The sequence below is a fragment of the Myotis brandtii genome, unplaced genomic scaffold (assembly GCF_000412655.1).
Source record: "Myotis brandtii unplaced genomic scaffold, ASM41265v1 scaffold621, whole genome shotgun sequence".
In the NCBI taxonomy this organism is placed as follows: domain Eukaryota; kingdom Metazoa; phylum Chordata; class Mammalia; order Chiroptera; family Vespertilionidae; genus Myotis; species Myotis brandtii.
In genome coordinates this window covers 578,775-599,097 of record NW_005370372.1, presented here as the reverse complement: position 1 = coordinate 599,097, position 20,323 = coordinate 578,775, and the positions used below count along the sequence as shown (strand labels likewise).

At 35.9% G+C, this 20,323-nt stretch overlaps 1 protein-coding gene across 1 annotated transcript in view; it reads right to left on the bottom strand.

The window, feature by feature from the left end:
* The window catches only part of SEMA3D (sema domain, immunoglobulin domain (Ig), short basic domain, secreted, (semaphorin) 3D), a 145,174-nt gene extending 126,139 nt beyond the window's left edge, over window positions 1-19,035 (bottom strand). The window contains exons 1-2 of the mRNA XM_014528194.1: window positions 19,018-19,035; window positions 5,763-5,951 (exon numbers count right to left, since the gene is read on the bottom strand). Of these exons, the coding sequence (XP_014383680.1) occupies window positions 5,763-5,913 (151 nt within the window). The 5' untranslated portion in view covers window positions 5,914-5,951; window positions 19,018-19,035. The remainder of the gene's footprint in view (window positions 1-5,762; window positions 5,952-19,017) is intronic.
* Between the last annotated feature and the right edge of the window lie 1,288 nt (window positions 19,036-20,323).

The following is a 20,323-nucleotide window of genomic DNA, read 5'->3' as shown; positions in this document are numbered from 1 at the left end:
CATATCTTATAACACAAAATCCAGAAATATAGAACACCCTGACTCAGGGCTCCTGACTCATTACTCAAGAAACAGATTTAGCATGAGCAAATGTGCAAGAATTCAAAATATGCAACTGAATAGAAATCTCTTTATACAACAATAGAACCAAACAAGCTCCTGTGGATTTGAAGGTTCAAAGCTAAGTCTTTATCAAAAAACATTCTTTGGATAAAATGGTTATTATATTTCTGTTGGCCTTTAGGAAATTCCTCAAAATAATCTTCCAGATGTTTAAAATAGCTAACTGCAATGACACTGGCTGCATCTCTGAGCAGCACATAAGGAAGCATTAATTATGGAAAGCAAAGAAAACAAAGCTGATTTTGTGCCCATAAAAATTAGTTTTTAAACCCAACTTAATTTTTAATTTTGGATTATTTTTCTAACCTCACATTCTATTCTGCCAGTGTTTTAGTGCCCAAGTATGAACTTTTATACTCTGCTCAAACTGTTTAAGCAATGGGTGGTACTAGTTGATCTCAATTCATTAGTCAGAATCATAAGAGAAAGAGAGAAAATGCCAAGGGAGAGTGGTGATTATTATCATAAATGTAGAAAGTGTTATATAACCAATCTTCTCACCATAACACTAAATTAACAATAATTTTTTATGTCATAACATTGTATATTCAGGAATAGTCTGGTTTTAAAAAGCAGCATGTCGGGATTTGAACTTCTTTCCTTCTAAACTCTCAGATATGGTATAGAAGAGGTGGATAAGGAAACTGTTAACTGCATAGTGCTGCACGATGATTTCCAAAGAGGGGACCCACATTCTTTACAGTGACAGTGGAAAGAGTAGTAAGAGTTGTCAATAATTCTCCTAGCCGAGGTGACTACTCTATTATTAGTATACTAGTGGCCCGGTGCATGAATTTGTGCACATTGAAAGGAAATTAATTAGAAGAAATATTATAATATTGTTATTTGCCCTTTCTCTATAATAGAAGTGTCAACCAATTCACGACCTTTCCAAAGAGGGGACCCACATTCTTTACAGTGACAGTGGAAAGAGTAGTAAGAGTTGTCAATAATTCTCCTAGCCGAGGTGACTACTCTATTATTAGTATACTAGTGGCCCGGTGCATGAATTTGTGCACATTGAAAGGAAATTAATTAGAAGAAATATTATAATATTGTTATTTGCCCTTTCTCTATAATAGAAGTGTCAACCAAATTCACGACCAACAATGACAGATCGAAATACACACAGGCAATTGGCGCCAGTGAGAGCTTTATATATATAGATAAACTTGCTTAATTAGACCTGCTTTCTGATTTAGCTAAACTTTTTCCAGCCCAGTGAAGCACCCATCTTCTCTTTCAGGTAATTGTCAGCAACACAGCAACAAATATTAACACAAAGCAGATTATTATTGTAGATCACCCAGGGAGAACAAAGGGTAAAATATTTAACCACAGCAGTGTTTGACTATATTCTGCACAGTGAGAAAACCTGGAGTTATTTTCAAGGTCCACCATTTCTTCTTTTCAGTTGGGTCAAGTTTCTAAGCATTCTAAATCTCCATTTTCCGGCTAATTAAAAGAAAATAGGATTCCACCAAGTCTCCTACCTACCTATTCCAGGACTTCTGCAAGGGTCATATGAGATGAGGCATGGGAAAACGCTTCACAGACATTTGGTTAAAGTGTAAAATGTTTGCACCTGGGTATAAAGCAAGTCGTGTTCCTGGGCTGAAGAAACTCCATGGAGGCTAGTCACTAGGGAGAGGAAGCCGGGCATTGCTACGTGACATCATTACCGGGTGCCCACAGCCACTGTTCCAGGCTGGGCTGGGCTGTGGGCCACGTTTTGCACTATGGGGTCTCGGCAGCGTTGGCTGCGATTTGGTGGGCTGTTACTCTGGGTTGGTGGCAGGGCCTGTGTCCCACGTGGGGGAAGCCGAGTATTGCTTTGTGGGTGCCAGATCCGTGGTGCCGTTTCTCTGTGAATGGCCAGTGCACTTCACAGCAGCTCCTGTGTTGAGCATCTGCCCCCTGGTGGTCAGTGTGCATCATAGTGACTGGTCACTTAGCATATTAGCCATATATATATATAAATGTGTATATATATATATATTATCTGGAAATTAATGGCTAATAGCAGCTACTGGAAGCCAGCTAGAATGTGCCTACGCCTGTGCGTCACTATTGAGGTTAAGTTGGGAGGTGATTTCTATAATTCCTACCCTGCATTCAATCTTTGCTACTGTTTAGCAGCATTTGATATGTAGATAACCTACATGTAGATCAAAACCTAAAAATTACAACATTCTGTAAGTATCTTATCTAATAAAAGAGAAACATGCAAATTGACCGTACCTCCACTACACTCATAAGTCACGCCCACCAGCCACGCCCACCAGGCAATCAGAGCAACTATATCCAAATTAACACAGGAGGCTTGGTTGCCCCAGCGATGGAGGAAGCCAAGCTTCCTGCCTGCCCTGGCTGGCTGTGGACTCCGCTCAAGGCAACAAAGTTTCAATTATAGAAGATAAATCCCAGATACCTGCTTCCAGCCAGCCTTCACTGGGAGCTTGGGTGGCTAGGGGCTGTGGCCAGCCTGGAAACAGCCATCAGCCACTCACCAAGACTGGCCAGGCACCCCAGCAGGACCCCCTACCCTGAACGGGGTATGACCAGTGTGAAAATGGCCCTCAGCCCATCACCCAGGCTGGCCAGGCACCCCAGCGGGGACCCCCACCCTGAAGGGGCTGTGGCCAGCCTGCAAACAGCCATCAGCCCCTTCCCCAGGCTGGTTAGGCACCCCAGCAGGGACCCCCCACCCTGAAGGGTCTGTGGCCAGCCTGAAAACGGCCCTCAGCCCCTCACCCAGGCTGACCAGGCACTCCAGCAGGGACCCCCACCCTGGTCCGGGACACCCTTCAGGGCAAACCAGCCAGCCCCCACCCATGCACCAGGACTCTATCCTATGTAATAAAAGGGTAATATGCAAATTGACCCTAACAGCAGAATGACTGGTCACTATGACACACACTGACCACCAGGGGGCAGACGCTCAATGCAGGAGCTGCCCCCTGGTGGTCAGTGCACTCCCAAAGTGGGAGTTCTACTCAGCCACAAGCCAGACTGATGGCTGCCAGTACAGCGGTGGTGGTGGGAGCCTCTCCTGCCTCCTCAGCAGTGCTAAGGATGTCCGACTGCAGCTTAGTCCTGCTCCCCGCTAGCAAGTGGACATCCCCCGAGGGCTCCCGGACTGCCAGAGGGATGTCTGACTGCCAGCTTAGGCCCGTTCCCCCAGGGGCACAGGCCGGGCTGAGGGACACCCCCCCCCCAAGTGCACAAATTTTTGTGCACTGGGCCTCTAGTACTGAATATAAAAACCATAAAAAGACTAGTTATTAATGTTTAATCAATCCAACACTTATACCAGGCTCTCCTTATATATAAGCACTAGGTGCTAAGGGTTCTGAGAATCTGTAAGAGATATATAAAAAATTATTTTAAAGTCTTATAAGGTTGATTCCATGTCCAAAAACATTTATTAATATAAAAAAATACCCACCTAACTAGGGAAAAACTTAGTTAATGCTTTTCTATTTTTAATTATTTATTTTAAATGATCAGCTTGTTGCATTTGAGTAATCACTTGAATAAAAATTTGATTATGAACACAAGTTACATAATGACAATCTACTTATCTTTTTTTCATAAATTTATCAAAGGGCATAGAATCCCACAAATCTGTACATCTATTTTGGCCAAACAGAGCATGTGGTCTTCTTCAACTCCATTCAGTTTTAACAATTGAAACTCATATAATCAGTTAGTTAAATATCAGCATGATGCTTCTTTCAACTTTAAAGTTCATTCTGGGAGGCAAGTGCCTCTGGGAAGAACTACTGATGTCTAGGGTCTGAGAAATAGGATTAAGCATCCAGGTCCTATGAAGTATGGGTTTGATGCAGGAGCTGAACCATGAACTAATTTGAGACATTGGCAAATTTCTCAACTTCTCAGCACCTCTGTAACTTTAGTATATATAGTAAAGGGAATGATAATAATCCCCACCTCACAGGATGGTAGTAAGAATGAAAATGATATAATTCACATGCAGTCCTTATACCAATACTTTGCCTCTAATGAATCCACAGTTACTGATTATTGACTACTAATAAGTTTTTCGCAAGCCTGATTTATTTTACATTATTCACCATATCAATGCAACATTCTTGTGTTATTCACTAACATAGAATCAGATAACATTTCCTTTTTTCCCTTAGTATCTTTGTTTTCAAACTTTCCATATAGTTTTAATATTTATTTTCTGTTCTTTTTTTTAAATATATTTTATTGATTTTTTACAGAGAGGAAGGGAGAGAGAGGTAGAGAGCTAGAAACATCGATGAGAGAGAAACATCCATCAGCTGCCTCCTGCACATCTCCTACTGGGGATGTGCCCGCAACCCAGGTACATGCCCTTGACCGGAACCGAACCTGGGACCTTTCAGTCCGCAGGCCGACGCTCTATCCACTGAGCCAAACTGGTTTCGGCTTCTGCTCTTTTCTTAAAGTAATTTTAAGTACAGGCAAATAAGCAAATTGGACATGTGCAATATGAAGGGTTGTAAAATATCATATATACTTCAGTGATTGATATGTTTATCAGGATAGAGAACATTTCCATAATCTCAGAAAGTTTCCTCTCTTATCCATTTCCAATCACTCTTCCTTTGACCACAAAAAGGCTATGTTCTAATTTTTAACCATAGATTAGTTTTATCTGTTCTAGAAATTCAATAAGACTATAAAACTAAAAAATGGTATGTTGCCTTAACTCTTTAATTCATGATATAAGTTCCAAGCAAATACCATCATATAAAAATGTGTAATGTGTATAATATGCTAACTAACACTTATATTTGACTTCAAATTAGCTTTTATAATTGATATTTAATTTAAGCTGAAATGAACTGCTTTAAAGATTAGAGGATATTAAAACCGCCAGTATAAATCTTTTACCTGCCAACTTCAGAATAGAGAAGTCTGAGCCCCCTACATTCCTCTCATTAGTTAAGGTATTAAAGAAGCCAAGGGTATATCATAGAAAAGAGAACAAAAGAAAGAAATTTTTGAGCATAAAACTTGACACTCTCAGTCTTCTCTCTCACATATAAGTATATACATATATCTTTTAGACATACATATACCTTACATAAACTTTGCTTTTATATTAATTTAAATATTAAAAATAATTAGCTTAGCATATTTCATTTCTGAAATAGTTCTCTCATCCTTTTAAGCCTTTCATACTACCTTAAAATGAAATATGTATTTGCTTGAGATGTTAAAGGTATATTAGTGTGTTAATTTTTTTGATGTTATCTTACAGTTTTAAAAAAGAAAATATCCTCTAGTGATACACTAATTGGTAGTGCTATACGAAATATATTTTTTCCCTTTTTAGGGATTGATTTGTTTTAATACAAAACTGATTACAACTTGCAGACCAAAATTTCCTAATTATACTCATAAGTAGTTTATCATTGTAATAAATGGAATGAAAATTGCATCTATACATACAGTTTGGGTATCTATTTTCCTCACAAAAATAATAAATAATTGGCCGTTGTGTTCTATACTATTTTTATTAACTGATGCCAATACAATAAACATGTCAGTGAAGTCAGCATGCATTTCTAAATAAAAAAATTACAGTAATTAAAAAGAAAATCTGAAAACATTTACACATTTACCTTTGTAGGTTAGCTTGAGCCGTGGAATATTTTGCTTAGAAGTTCCAATGACCGGAAGAAACAGCGTGGTCATGCTTAGCATCATCAAGGCATGAAAAAAGTAAAAATAGTAGCTTTTGGACTTTGGTCTCTCATCTTTATTAGCATTCATGATGAAAACAATGTTCTCTTTGAAACAGTGGAAACAAGCTAAAAATAAGAAAAGAACTATTATTAATACAGCATTTTGCAGATTTTCCAAGACTTAGTCATAAATTTATGAGTGTATATAGATATAAAAACAACTGCTCCTTCTCTCTTGTTTTGCTCTTACAAATTTTTGCCAGGGAAATGAATCAGAAATGAATAATAAAATTCAGGTCTGGCTTTACTCAGTTGTGGAAATGAGTGTATAACTTAAAATCAACAATTTATGCTAATTAGCATATCTTCTTCTAAAGTTATTTATGCAAATGTAGAAGGAGTCAATTCTTTCTGTAACTTGAATTCTTTAATCAGATAAAAACACTGGTAGAAGCCTACTCTTTCCCCATATCATTCCCAAAGGAAGACATCCCCCAAGCAAAAAGAAATAAAAGCTGTCATCTTGAAGGAGTTCTCCTCTTGCTCTGACTTTAAAGGTATTTACAAAGTCTACCTAAAATAGGGAAAATTAGAGATGATCAGGTCAGGGCCAACAGTACAATTTTAGGCCTGGGACAATGTAATCTTAGTTGCACCATATAAAGTTCTACACAGGAGAGCACTCACATATTTTAAACTAATCCTAATACTAATAATTACAAATTACATTCATTGAGCATTTATATATACTAGTTTTTTTAAATTGCTTTACACAAATTAAATTACTTAATGCTAGTAAATTAATTAAGGAAGGAGGCCATTATATTGGCGTGGCTCTAATGTCATGGTGGTAAGTAAACCTAAATCTAAGCCTGTGAATGACTCAAAGTTATGAACTCAAAACACTAAAGAAATCCAATGACAAACATCCAACTAAACTTTAAAAATACAGCCAATGAAATAATTTACTTTCTGCCCAGCCAGTGTGGCTCAATAGTTGAGCATCCACCCTGAGCCAAGAGGCTACTAGTTCTATTCCTAGTCAGGGCACATGCCCGTGTTGTGGGCTCTATTCCCCAATAAGGGACATGCAGGAGGCAGCCAATCGATGTGCTTCTCTTTTATGGATGTTTCTATTTCTCTCTCCCTCTCCCTTCTTTTCTCTCTAAAATCAATAAAGACATATTTTAAAATAATAATAATTTCCTTTCTTTGCTTCTGCATTTTCTCTATATGTCTTTTCCCTGACTCCTGCTGGTGGAGTGCGCCTAGCCATTTCCGGTTTGGAGCTCCTGAAATTAATTTTTGCTTAAATAAACATTTTTATATATAGATATATACCTATATATCTATCTATATATATATAGATAGATATATAATGAAACCATAGCTAAAGTTCAAGTATTTATTAAGGTGAGAATAAAGATAAGATTATTTTCTGAAAAGAGTGGTTGATTATATACAAATAGTTAAAGTACCATGAAGTAATTCCTAAAATTGGGATATTTATGGAATGTTAGGGACAACATCTCGAACGAGTATCACATAGGTTTAAGCAAGACCAGGACAGTTTCATGGAGGGCAGATAAAGGTGAATGGAATACAAAAAGAGACAGTTCAAGAAAACAGCGAAACCTACTTAAGGGTTCGTGAAAAGCCAGAAGCATGATAGACAGTTGAATTGCTGAGGAGACGGCAGAGACCATAGCATAGTCCAGTGGGGCAGAAAAGAGGACACCAAAGAGGAACTTGAGCTAACTCTTCGATGTGTCTCATGCCTGTCCTGGTACCTAATATATTATGATGCAAACTATGCTGTTGCTCCACACTGCCTTTGCTATTACATCATGTGAGCTGCTTCTATCCATATTCATCAGGTTTCTCTAATCCCATTTGCCTGTTCCTTTCACTTTTCCCTATACCCACTTGTTAGCAGAACATAGGTATCTGAATGCAGCAGATCCACAGCCTTGGCATACAAACATGCATTCCTCCACCTATAGTAAACCATAGCTAAAGTTCAAGTATTTATTAAGGTGAGAATAAAGAATAAGGTCATACCCTTTGAAAAAGAAGTGAAAGGCAAATTGAATGTAGAACTTAAGTAGGTATTAAATTTCTCATTAAGCTTAGTTTTTTCTGAGCCTCTGGACATGTAAAATACTACTTTTTTTTTCATGACATGCAACAAAGCATGTAATGTGAATGTATGTTTATGCAGAGGCAAAAGAGAGGAAATTTTCCATGTGTGCATTTTATTAGCAATAATGACTTCAGTACAGGACATTTCCTGGGAATTAATGGCCAGTTGGGGTTAATGGCCCTTGGCTATGTATTGAGATATCTACTCCTCCAACTGGTCATTAATCGCTATGACATGCCCTGTGCCTCCAACACTATAAGTTAAGAAGATTGATGTTTTTGTTTTCAATGAACAGTAGTCATACTGTTCCTTGTAACCCAACTCATTAATATTGTTAAATAAGTCAAATATCAAAGCACTGCTTCCCTTGCTTCTATGACATTCTGATAAGTACCTACACGTGCTGAAACATATGCTAAGGGTGAGGGACAAAATAAAACACAAATCCTGAACCTGCTGGTACTTTTTATTTGACTTTAAATATTTTTTCTACTATAAAACCGTCAACTCTCTAAAATCTGCTGCTCCTGATTCTTTGTTTTTCATCCCAACAATCTTTTGAATTCAATTGTTAATCTTTTAACTGAAATAATTTATGGGTAAAATGTATTGCCAACAACCTCTCCACTAATCTTTTGATATTTTGCTATCTTCCAGTTCATGTTTGTGTGTGTCTGTGTGTGTGTGTGCATTTTGTGTTTGCACACATATGTGTGCCCTGCATCTGGGAGGAATTATAGAGAGAAGTAGGTGCGATTTAACCTCAAGTGGGTGGATTTAGGGAATTGCATAGGTTATACTGCATGCTACTGTCTGTAACAAGCTCGACCTGGAGCCAATTAACTGCATGTAATCTATTCCAGATGTTCACTGGGACAAATAGCACTCTTGGGGATCTTCAGATGTGAAGCCAATAGGGAGTGTTCTGATTATGAGAGGTTTTTACACTGTTTCACTAAGTCAGAGATCCAAATGCATAATCTAACACTCAAGAAGGCCTTGTACCATTTTATAAAAGAATGCTGAGTCCAGAACTTATTACATGGATGGTAACTCCTCAAAAATATTATTTGAGGAGTAAGGATATACAATTTCATATGTAAACTTCATTGATTTGCCTTATTTAGTTATATTCATTTGTTCCAAAAATCATTAAGGCAAGATAATGTATAATTATGGTGAAAAAGTAGATTCAATACATAGGACAAGAATTAAAATACATAATAAGTCTTCACACATGAAAACCTTTAAACACTTAGATTTCAAATTCTTTCTCAGGGATATGTGTGTGTGTGTGTGTGTGTGTGTAGGTAGGTAGGTAGGTAGTGGAAGGGAGTAAAGCAATCCTTGTGTGTGTGGTTTTATTTTATTTTTTTTAATTTATAAAGAGCTACTTGTTCTTCACACCTTTGTAGTACACATAGGGTCACCTGAGAATATTTTTTAAACTCAGGAGACATGAGAAGCTATGACCACCCCCAACTTAAAAGTAGAAACTCACTTTGGCTTACTTGTAGCTCATATTTTTTAGTTATTGCTTGATTAGATGGTTTTCGTATAGGGTACACAAGATTGAATTATTAGAACCATTGCTTCTAGGCAAAAATATGGACAAGAAACCAAATAGAAATTATAGAAGAAACTTATGAGCCAAAGAGACAGTATAGGTGGACAGAAAGAAGCTTTATATTAGCAGAGGGATATTTTATATTCCAGTGATATCCAAGAAGGCAAGTGGTATGTATAAAGATCCACCGGAATAGAGATTGGAATGCTAATAGTTTCATATGCATTTATTTTATTTCATCCTCTCTAAATTTCTTTGTGTGTTTTCTAATATACCATAGCATCCCGCTACTTTATTACAGTCAGGGGTATGCAATCACTACTGAAGTGTACAGCACTCTTACCGATGAGTAGAATTTATAGGGCAGCAACTTTTGGTTGAATAATTTTAACTGTCCATTAGTGGACTTTATTGTCTTCAGATCTCATAAGTTCCTCATCAATTGATACATTCCCATAGAGTCTGGAAGACCATCTGATTTTTCAGATATCATGTAGAAGACACTTAAATTAATTAAATGTTAATCTACTTCCTAACATCCTTATGATAATAGCCAGTGATATTTCACCACCTATCAAACTCAGTATGAATTACTAAGTATTACATTTCAGTAATCAGTTGTCAGTAACTTGTCAGTAAAGATAAATCAAACTAGTTTACATTTCTAAAATATGCTGAAAGTATATTGTTGTCTAAATACCTGCTCAACAAAACACCATTGTTACATGTTGCTTGGGTTTGTTTGCCTTCCAGCTTTGTACTTATACCCAGATGAAATTCTTCAGGATCTTACTCTACTGAATCCATCTCAACAGAAAATAACATAATAGTGAGATTTCAGAACATACCTGTGCAACCTGTTAGATTTAATATTGCAGATTGCATTTTTTCCTGAACATAACAGTAACAGCAAAATAATTCTTATGTTGTAAAAAGGTCCTAAAGAAACCAGAGTCCCCGAGGTCCAAACTGCTCAAATAATTAGCACATTAACATAAAAATAATAAAATGCTACCATAAATGATCTTATTGCTAATCATCTTCCTTATCCTAAATATCTTTTCAACATGCTACTCAAAGCAGAGCACTGAGAGTTACCAATTGGCAGGTCAGAGAAAGAACCAACAACACAATTAAAGTTGGTCTCCCTTAAAATTTAATTAATCCACAACTCAAAGATTTAAGATTTTCCTTTTCAGATTCTCACTCTAGAGAGCATTTTAATCTATGCACCTTTTCATGACCAAGATAATCTTACCCCTCACCCTTTGGTATTCTGATATGCTTTTTGAGAATTGTAGAATGTTTATAGACATTTTATGGAAATATTTGTATAAATTATAGGAAAATCATCAAATTTTAATGCCTGCCTTTGTGTGGACAACATAAATGTTTATTATTAAAACTGATTGTTTTGTTAAAACTTAACACCCTCCACCTCAAATATTCTGATATGTGCTGCCTACTGTTTAAAGGAATTTATTTTATAAGTAGAATAAAGTGGATTAGAAATTACTTCAATTAAGGAGGCAAGACTAGTGCATTTTCTTGAAATAATAAAATAGCTATGTATTTATTATTGAGATGTTCCTCTAATTTATTTTATACTTCATATCTACTAGGAATGTCATAATTATCAAACTGAGTGATATTTTAATAAATATTCCAAAATTTTAACTTTCCTGAAATACACATTTAGTTTTAATTTAGACATTGACTTATATGTTCAAAAAGGTTTTTCCAGATTCTGTAGTACTTATCTAACATTTCTGCTAATGTGGGCAATAAATAGATTTAAAATCTTTGAAAAAACATGACTCCTCAAAGTCAAAATGTACAAAATGGTCTATATGCAAACTAACTTAGTGGCCCCATGGTTTCTGTGTCAGCAGAAAGAACTATGCACTTGGAAACCTGTCTTTCAAAGCAGCATAGATGTTTTATTTTTTTGGTTAGTGCTCACCTGATTTTTAGAGAGAGTGGAAGGGAGGGGGAGAGACAAGAGAGAAAGAAACATCAATGTGAGAAAGACATATGGATTGGTTGCCTCCTGCCCGGGCCCCACAGGAATCAAACCCAGGACTCTTCAGTCCCCAGGCCAAAGTTCTATTCCCTGACCCAAACTGGCTAGAGCTAGTCTTGTTGTTTTTTTTAAAGGTAAAATATGTGCTAAACATATTAACAGTAATTTGTTTCTTTAATATTTATTGAAACACCTCAGGGAAATAAGCATTTCTTATTAGGCCAGGCATTCCATCTGTATAGGAAGAAGAGTTTAAATAATTCACTATCTGGGATTAAAGTAGGTAGTGTATGAAGGAACTTAGTGTCATATGTAGAATTTAGGAACTCAGTCTTCATATCAGATTTGAATTTCATCCAACTCAGCTACTAAACATTAAGTAAATAAAAGTAGCAATGTAATGTTATTAAATGTAAATCTAATTAATGTTATTTTATATTTTTAACATATTGAATTCAACAACCAATGAATATGAGCAAGGCCGACTTTTTTCAACAAATAAAAAAATTGTCCAGCATTTTTTAGCAGTAATAGTTCTTTAATGATTGTTGTTTATATTTCTAGTTATAATGACAATATAGTAATGGTTTCCATTTTGATTCTATTCTAAAGCTCTGCACCACACCCAGTACATAGTAAATAATCAAGGAATATTAACCATTTTTAAAATTAATGTATTCAATTTGTTCTAGTTTTCTTTTAAAATTATTTTAAGTAAAAAAAGCAAGTTATGGTGTTGTGTTTTTTTAATCTTTGTTGTTGAAAGTATTGTATATGTCCTCTTTTTCCCCATTTACCTCTCCCAGCCTGCCCTTCCCCCCCCCCCCCGCTCCCCCCCCCCCCCCCCAGGCCTTCACCACCCTTTTATTATCTGTGTCCATGGGTTATGATTATATGCATATAAGTTCATTGATTGAACTCTTTCCCATCCACCCTCCCCTGCCTTCCCTCTGAGGTTTGGCAGTCAGTTAAATGATTCTATGTCTCTGGATCTACTTTTGTTCAACAGTTTATGTTGTTCATTAGATTCCACATATGAGTGAGATCATGTGATACTTATCTTTCTCTGACTGGCTTATTTTGCTTAGCATAATGCTTTGGTTTTAAAGACACTTAATAATGACCTGAACATATGCCTACAGTTTATAAGTCCTGTAAAATAAAGAGATTCCAGGATAACATTATATAACCTCAAGTGTATGAACCCAAATGAAGAACATCATTACAGGATACCACCAAGACAAACAAATGAACATGCAAGCAGATAAACTCCATTTCTATGGCTTATGAGGAGATAGTCAGTGATAGTTTGAATGCACTTATGAAGGATGAGACATAATTGTAACTGGAGTGCTTCCAATGCTATTCTTCTAATTTGAATCATTTAATTTTTCAAGAAAGGAAAGATAAGTAGATATCAAATAAAATAAATAATGTAAAATCTTAAAGTAAAAATATAATAAACATTGTTCAATATGTATAATACTTGACTTGAAGATTTTCACTTGTATTAAAAAGATTAACAGAATTAGGCTTCTTTTCTAGACAGGATACTAGCCTTAAAGGAGGAAAAGTATGAATTTAAGTGACCTTCTGGGCTATGCAAAATTGAAGGATTTGGTATATTCAGTAATATATTGAAAGTAAGCAATAGCTTATGTCTATAATTTAATATATTCTTTATATTAAATGTTATATATATATATATATATAAATGTTAAATGTTTTAAAAATTTTCAATTATAGTTCATATTCAATATTATTTTTATTGATTTCAGGTGTACAGCATAGTGGTTAGACAATCATATTTTACAAAGCTTTCTCCCTGGTATTTCTTATACCCAACTGGCATCATACATAACTCCTATGCTGCACTTTACATCCCCATGATAATTTTGTAACTACCAAATACCAACCCCTTCACCTTTTTCACCCAGTCCTCCAATCCCCCTCCACTGTACATACTTTTTAATTTTTATACATCTATCCATCTATCCTATGTAATTCAGTGTAGTACTATTTTCCATTCCCACCCCTCACCTTTATGCTTAAAATGGGCATAAAGCCCTAGCTGGTTTGGCTCCATGGATAGAGCACCAGCCTGCTGACCTTAGGGTCCTGGGTTTGATTCTGATCAAAGCCTGTACCTTGGTTGCAGGCTCCTCACCACCTCGGGTCCTGGTCGGGGCTCATGCAGGAGGCAACCAATCGATGTGTTTCTCTCACATTGATGTTTCTCTCTGTCTTTCCCTCTATCTTCCACTCTCAAAAAAAAAAAATCAATGGAAAAATATCCTCAGGTGAGGATTAAAAAATAAAGAGGCATAAAAATCTTTCATGAAATCTTTTAAAGTTCTTTTTTTCTCACTTTCTTTAAACAAATTATTATGACTAATTATGATGGCACTTAAGTTTAATAAGTTGCTGACATCCTTTGAGATATGTATAGAATTATTTTAATTTTTATAAATATATTTATTGATTTTTAGAGAGAAAGGAAGGGAGAGGGAGGAATAAAGTATAGATGTTAGAGCAGAACATCCATTGGCTGCCTCCTGCTGGCTCCCTATTGGGGATGGAGCCAGAAACCTGGGTATGTGCCCTGACAGGGAATCAAACAGACAACCTTTTGGTGCACAGTACAATGCTCAACTAACTGAGCCACACTGGCCTGAGCAATAGGATTATTTTAAATAATTAAAATAATTTTCCTGCATGAAAAATAATCACGTTTAAGGCAGTTATATTTATTCAAGATCTATTTTTACAAGTAATTTTACTTATATTAAAATTATCATTTTTTAAAAAGTATATTTTGAAATTAATATGAGCTTATAAAACATGGTTGATCTAATTTCATTATTAACACCCTATAATTGTATATATAACATAACAAAACTTTGATTAATATATAGCAGGAACTCAAAAATAATTTTTAATTTATTGGCTATAATAACCCAGAAAACATAGAAGCAGTACCTCCTGACTGAAAGTAGGAAAAATTTAGATATTATGTTACTATTCAATTAGGTTTAGGTAAGTTTAAAAGAAACAAAAACTTTCAATTGCATTTTAAACCATTCCAGATCTGTAAACATGCCAAGTATTATTTATTAATAGATTTCAAGATTGCTGTATTTATAGCATTTGAGGTTGTCTCTCCCCCAGATTCAAAGGGCTATTGTACTTCTTGGAACATCTTATATCTGCTTGGCCTGAGATGGTATATAAATAGCACATATTATACATATTACAAATTCCTTCCATATTTAATAATTACTCAAGTAACATTTGCATAAGAATTCAATGTTTATATAACATGACCTTTATTCTCAAAATGCATATTTCAAATTAATATTATTCAGAAACAAAACTCAAAAGAAATGTGACCATTGTATAATAGCAAATAGTATTACTATAAAATGATTAAATATTGTTATATGATTAATACAAGTTTTAAAATATATATATATACACACACACATATATATACGTATATGTATGTATGTATATATACGTATATATAACATATATTATTTTATACATGTTTTTTATATATATTAGGAGCCCAGCGTGCGATTTGAAATCGCACGGTGCCGCCCTGCCTTGAGACCCAAACCTGTCCTTGCAGAGCTCCAGCACGCCTGGCCCAGCCCCCAAATCCTCTGGCCTTCTCTGACCACTTCAAGCCCAGCTCTCAGTCCCTCCAGTCACTTAGGACTGGTCCCGCCTTCTCTGGGCACCTCCCCACTTCCGCCCCATCTCCGGAGCAATGCAGCAGCTTGGCCCCATCATGGCTCCAGAGGAGAGTGTGGAAGCCTCCCGCTTGCTGCGCTGTGCTCCTTCCCCTGGCAGGTGGGCCACGGGGCACTCTGAGTGCCAACGGTGGGTGGCAAAGGTCTGGTGAGGGGGTGCTATGCGCTCTCACCCCTGCCCTCCCCAGCACGGGATGGTCCGGCCTCCTCCTGGCGCCTCCCCAGTTCCGCCCCATCTCTGGAGCAGCAGCCAGCTAATATGCTAATGACCTGGTCGTTACCCATTACGGTGTATTGACCCTTAGCATATTAGCTCTTTATTAGTATAGATATACCATAATAAAGCATAACTCTCCAATATTTGTTTTCAGAAAAACTATTAGATTCACTGAATATGCAATATGGAAGTACAGTATAAACCTTGTTAAAAAGTTAATTCATTAAAGCTGAATTAATCCCTTTTACCTACATTCTCTAAATACATACAAGGAACTCATGTTTTTATTTTAAATAGAACTTGCAATTAGTGCATGAGCAGTATGCCTATTTAAACAGATTGGGGTGCAAACATTTATTGTACAAAAATGTATGAAGTTGTACAGAAATTTCAACTTATCAGGCAGCCCATATTTCTAAACACCCTCTGGTCTTCCTTATGTAAATATGTTTTGCCTATGTTTTTGTTTTTTTTTTTGCACAATTGCTCTGCTGAGGCCATGTGCAATTGCCCTTCCACCCTCGTCATCATCCTTATCTAGTTCCCTATATATTAGGATCAGTTTCTTTTTTTATTTCTTGAGATATAATTGATATATAACATTGTGTATATTTAATATCAGTTTCTGAACTGTGTTTAATCCCATCCTTACATTTTCAACCATATCTGAAAAACTGGATTTAAATGGCCATCCCATATCTTTCTGCCTGGCTTAGATAAGCAGGGGATTCCTGAGTTGAGCATACAGTTCTCGGTGATATTTCCCCATTTTTATTTTTTACGTACTTCTCTCTTCTACTACATAACTTCTGAAGTTGACTCAGAAGTGAAACTAGCACTGTAGTCTAGATTAAAATATAGAACTCACCATAGATAATCTCTCAAAATCCTCAGTAGCTGAACTCATTTATTTTTACTATGTGTTATATAGCAACTGGGATAAAATTCTTAATTCTCTCAGGGGTAACAGAGCCTAAGAAGAGCTCAGGCCCTGGCTTTGCTATGGTTTGCGTTGTAATCCTTGTGTTGCTACTTATCAGCTTTACACTCTGAGAGAATTCACTTAATTCTCTAAATCCAGTTTACAAAATAGAATTATCAGTTCTTATGAGATGATCGTTGCCAGAATAACCCATGGAAAGCACTTAGTATCTTGTCTGGCACATAGCTAGCTCGTGAAAAAAACTTATCTTAAAGGTCTTCCATTTTTGCATGGACTGTGATAGTAACTATTTTTCCAAAGATATTAAGTGAATATGAAACTTAAAAGGAAATATGGAAACCCCATGTTCTCCTATCCAGCTTGCAAATGTGTGTGTATGATTTGGCATGAGAGTTCCCAACCTGCATTCCATAATGTAATTTTTTCAATGTGCAATTAGATAAGATTCCTATTACAATAATAATAATACATTATTTTCTCTGAACTTCCAATTCGTTGAGCCCATATGCACTGCCAAAATGAAATCCTAAACAAAAGAACGCATTTAATTGCTTTAATGGATATGGAAATTGTTAGAAAATAAAAATAAAGGAAGAATGAAAAAGAAATGTTTTTATTTTAAATTATTCCATTTAGAGTTACAAAATATGTTTGAACAAAAGTCCATAAAGGATATCTTAGAACTGAGATTAATATTTATAAACAGTTTTGACAATAAGCCAACCTAAAGCTACTTCTGAAAGCTTATTTGGATATATGAGCCAAAAGAGTTTATATACATAAATAATTTTAGCTTTAATTATAATTGTTGTATTTTTTCAGAGTATTCAAAATGATAAACTATTATAGTACAGTTTAAAAAAACCTCTTCCAAATAATTTTTAGGCCTTTGCCTACATCTCATGATTTGCATTTGTACCTTCCAAAACAAATGTGATCTCCCTCTATGGACATAACATGTACTTCTTTTAAGCCGCATGAAGGCAAGGACATCAACCACATTCACCATTGTATCCCCAAACACTAACAAGGTGACCGGCGCAGAGTAGGAGACGAGCATGTATTTGTTAAATAAATGACAGAAGTAGCCATTCTCCTCTTCATTCCATTACCAGCTCACCTAATAGTGTATGGCAATGAAGTGGCTAAAATCTCTATATTTTATCCCTGTGTGTGTCATCATGAATCATGAAGACATAAACAACTTGTATTGCCTGAAGAGTACCAGAAACATATGGGAACTTTGGGATCAAAAGGAAATGACCCATGGCCGCTTCAAAGATTCATAATTCCCCAAAAATAGAAGGAATAACCGAGTGGGTCAAGGACATTCCTCGTATCCCTAGGTATTTTTTTTCAAGACTTTTCTCTAACCTTACTTGAGAGTATTACAGAAAACCCTCTATGTAAAGAGGGGTCATGAAATAGTGAAGAATTTGAAATTTGGAGTCAGGGGAACTTAGGTATGAATTTCAGTTTTAGCACTTTTTGAACAAGTATTTATTCAAAACTTGGGAAATAATGGCAACTTTATTGTTATTCAATTTGAAATAATATAACAGTAAAATCCCTATAAGCACATGGTAAGTGTAAAATAAATATGGTCATTGTGATGATTATTCCTTATTACAAATTAGGATAGCCTCATCCTCTCCCCCCCACCCCCCCGCCCCCACATACATTAGGTATAGTCTGCCAAAGAATCCTGTTGGTACCTATAGTTTGGAAGTGAGCAAATGCTCACTAGCAATTCAGAAAATTCTGTTAAGTTTTTCCAGCCCTCCTAACCCCATGGTCTCAGTAGAGAAAGCTTTATGATAAGAACATTATTTTTTTAAATGTATTTTTATTGATTTCAGAGAGAAAGGGGGGGGAAGAGAAAAAGAGATCGAACCATCAATGATGTGAAAGAATCAATGACAAGCTACCTCCTGCACACCCCACACTGGGGATCGAGCCCACAATTTCTTTTTTTTTTAATGTATTTTATTGGTTTTTTACAGAGAGGAAGGGAGATGGAGAGGGATAGAGAGTTAGAAACATCGATGAGAGAGAAACATCGATCAGCTGCCTCCTGTACACCCCCTACTGGGGATGTGCCCACAACCAAGCCCACAATTTCTTTTTATCAAATAGAGATATAACATATATACCAAAAGAAAGAGTAAGGGAATATCTGTTCTTTAACTACCAAGCAAGATTGTCAACGGTGTCAATTATGTCTTTGAATAATGTGAATGTCATTTTATCTCTATAATTAGTTTTTTTCTACTCCATCTTCAAACCCATTAATGGAGCCCTGAGTTGCTATGACTGTATGCCTGGGTTACTACCATTGTTATCCTGGACTCTGCTGGTAAACACCAATTCTGGGAGTGCTTGGTGTTTCCGGATTTGTTTTTTTAAAGCATTTGCTTTCAAAATGCCATCTCTGGTTTAAAATATAAACTTCCTGCTTGGCATGTTCCTTCTTTAAATAAATTACTTTCTCTGTTCCTCAATGTGCACTCCTTGTTCCAGTCAAGATGGTCAAGGACCACTTACCATCTAAGTCATGTTCATTTCCTTCTCCTTGTGCCAATGCCCTGCCTTCTCAGATCCAAGCTTATCCAAATAGCATCTGGAAAATTCCAGGTCAAAACATTCACTCTCTATCAGGATCACAACAGCACATTTTTCTCTACCACGTTGAGTTACATTTAAGTTATCTTGTATAATGTCTGAATTGTGTGACCTTCTTACCTCTCTAAAAATATTGAAAGATGCTTCAACACAGAAAATGTATAGTCTTTTAAATCCACCTCAAATGCCCCATAGAAGCTGAATAGACTCAGAGTAGAAGTCTAATAAATGTTTATCAGATAGAAATAAACCAATTAGAAAGGGAAAATATAACAAAAATATCTGTTCTTCTGACTTCAACATTAAATGAATTTGGGGAATACAAGATTCTATAAATTTCCTAAGAGACATAAATGACATTATTTAATAGCCTGGAAATCACATGTAAATTTGTGATAAAGAACCTGACAAAATAGAATGACCATTTTAAGGAATTTGAATGGTAGTAGGTGATGATTATGAATACAAGAAAACATTCAAGTGTGGATGCAGAAATATCACACTCTCAGTTACCTGGGTGTAGCTGAACCATTCTTCAATTTAATTCTGATAGTATCCATTTGTATAAGATGATTAGCAACAATGGGATGGTTTTATTTTAAAACAAACTCATGTAAATTTATTTACCAAAAAACTTCCAATGAGTTTATGTGGTCTAAAAAAATCACATTTCAGACAAGATATCCAAAGTTATGGTTATGACTTACACGCATATCCACAAAACAACTACTGTAAATTTCTAAGGTCTGATTTGATTGAAACTTTATAATGAAATCATAATAAAAGATAACAAATAACTTTAACATTACAAATGCTGTTTTCCTTGAAAAAAAAGTGTATTTTTAAAAATTTTTATCTTATGATGGGCATGGGTATATGGGTATGGCAGGAAATACTAACTGTCCCCCAATACCAATACCTCTACTTTGTGTTAGGAATAGAAATGGGTCAGCCTTGAATGTGAGCAAGACACATGGTAGGAGCTATATCCCATCTTTTCTCACAGCTGGAGAAACAGAGTCAATGTATTTTCACTAGTTAATTCAAAGTCATGTGTATAGTGCACGTTATACTTCTTTGAAATAAGTTTCTTACCTCCATTCCCTTTCATTTCCTATTCAAACTAGGCTAGATGTGGGCAAGGTGCTTGTGAGCCAGCTGTTGGGACACTGCAGCTGAGGGCAACACTTAGAGAACCTCAGGGCAAGGAGACAGAAAGTATCCGAGG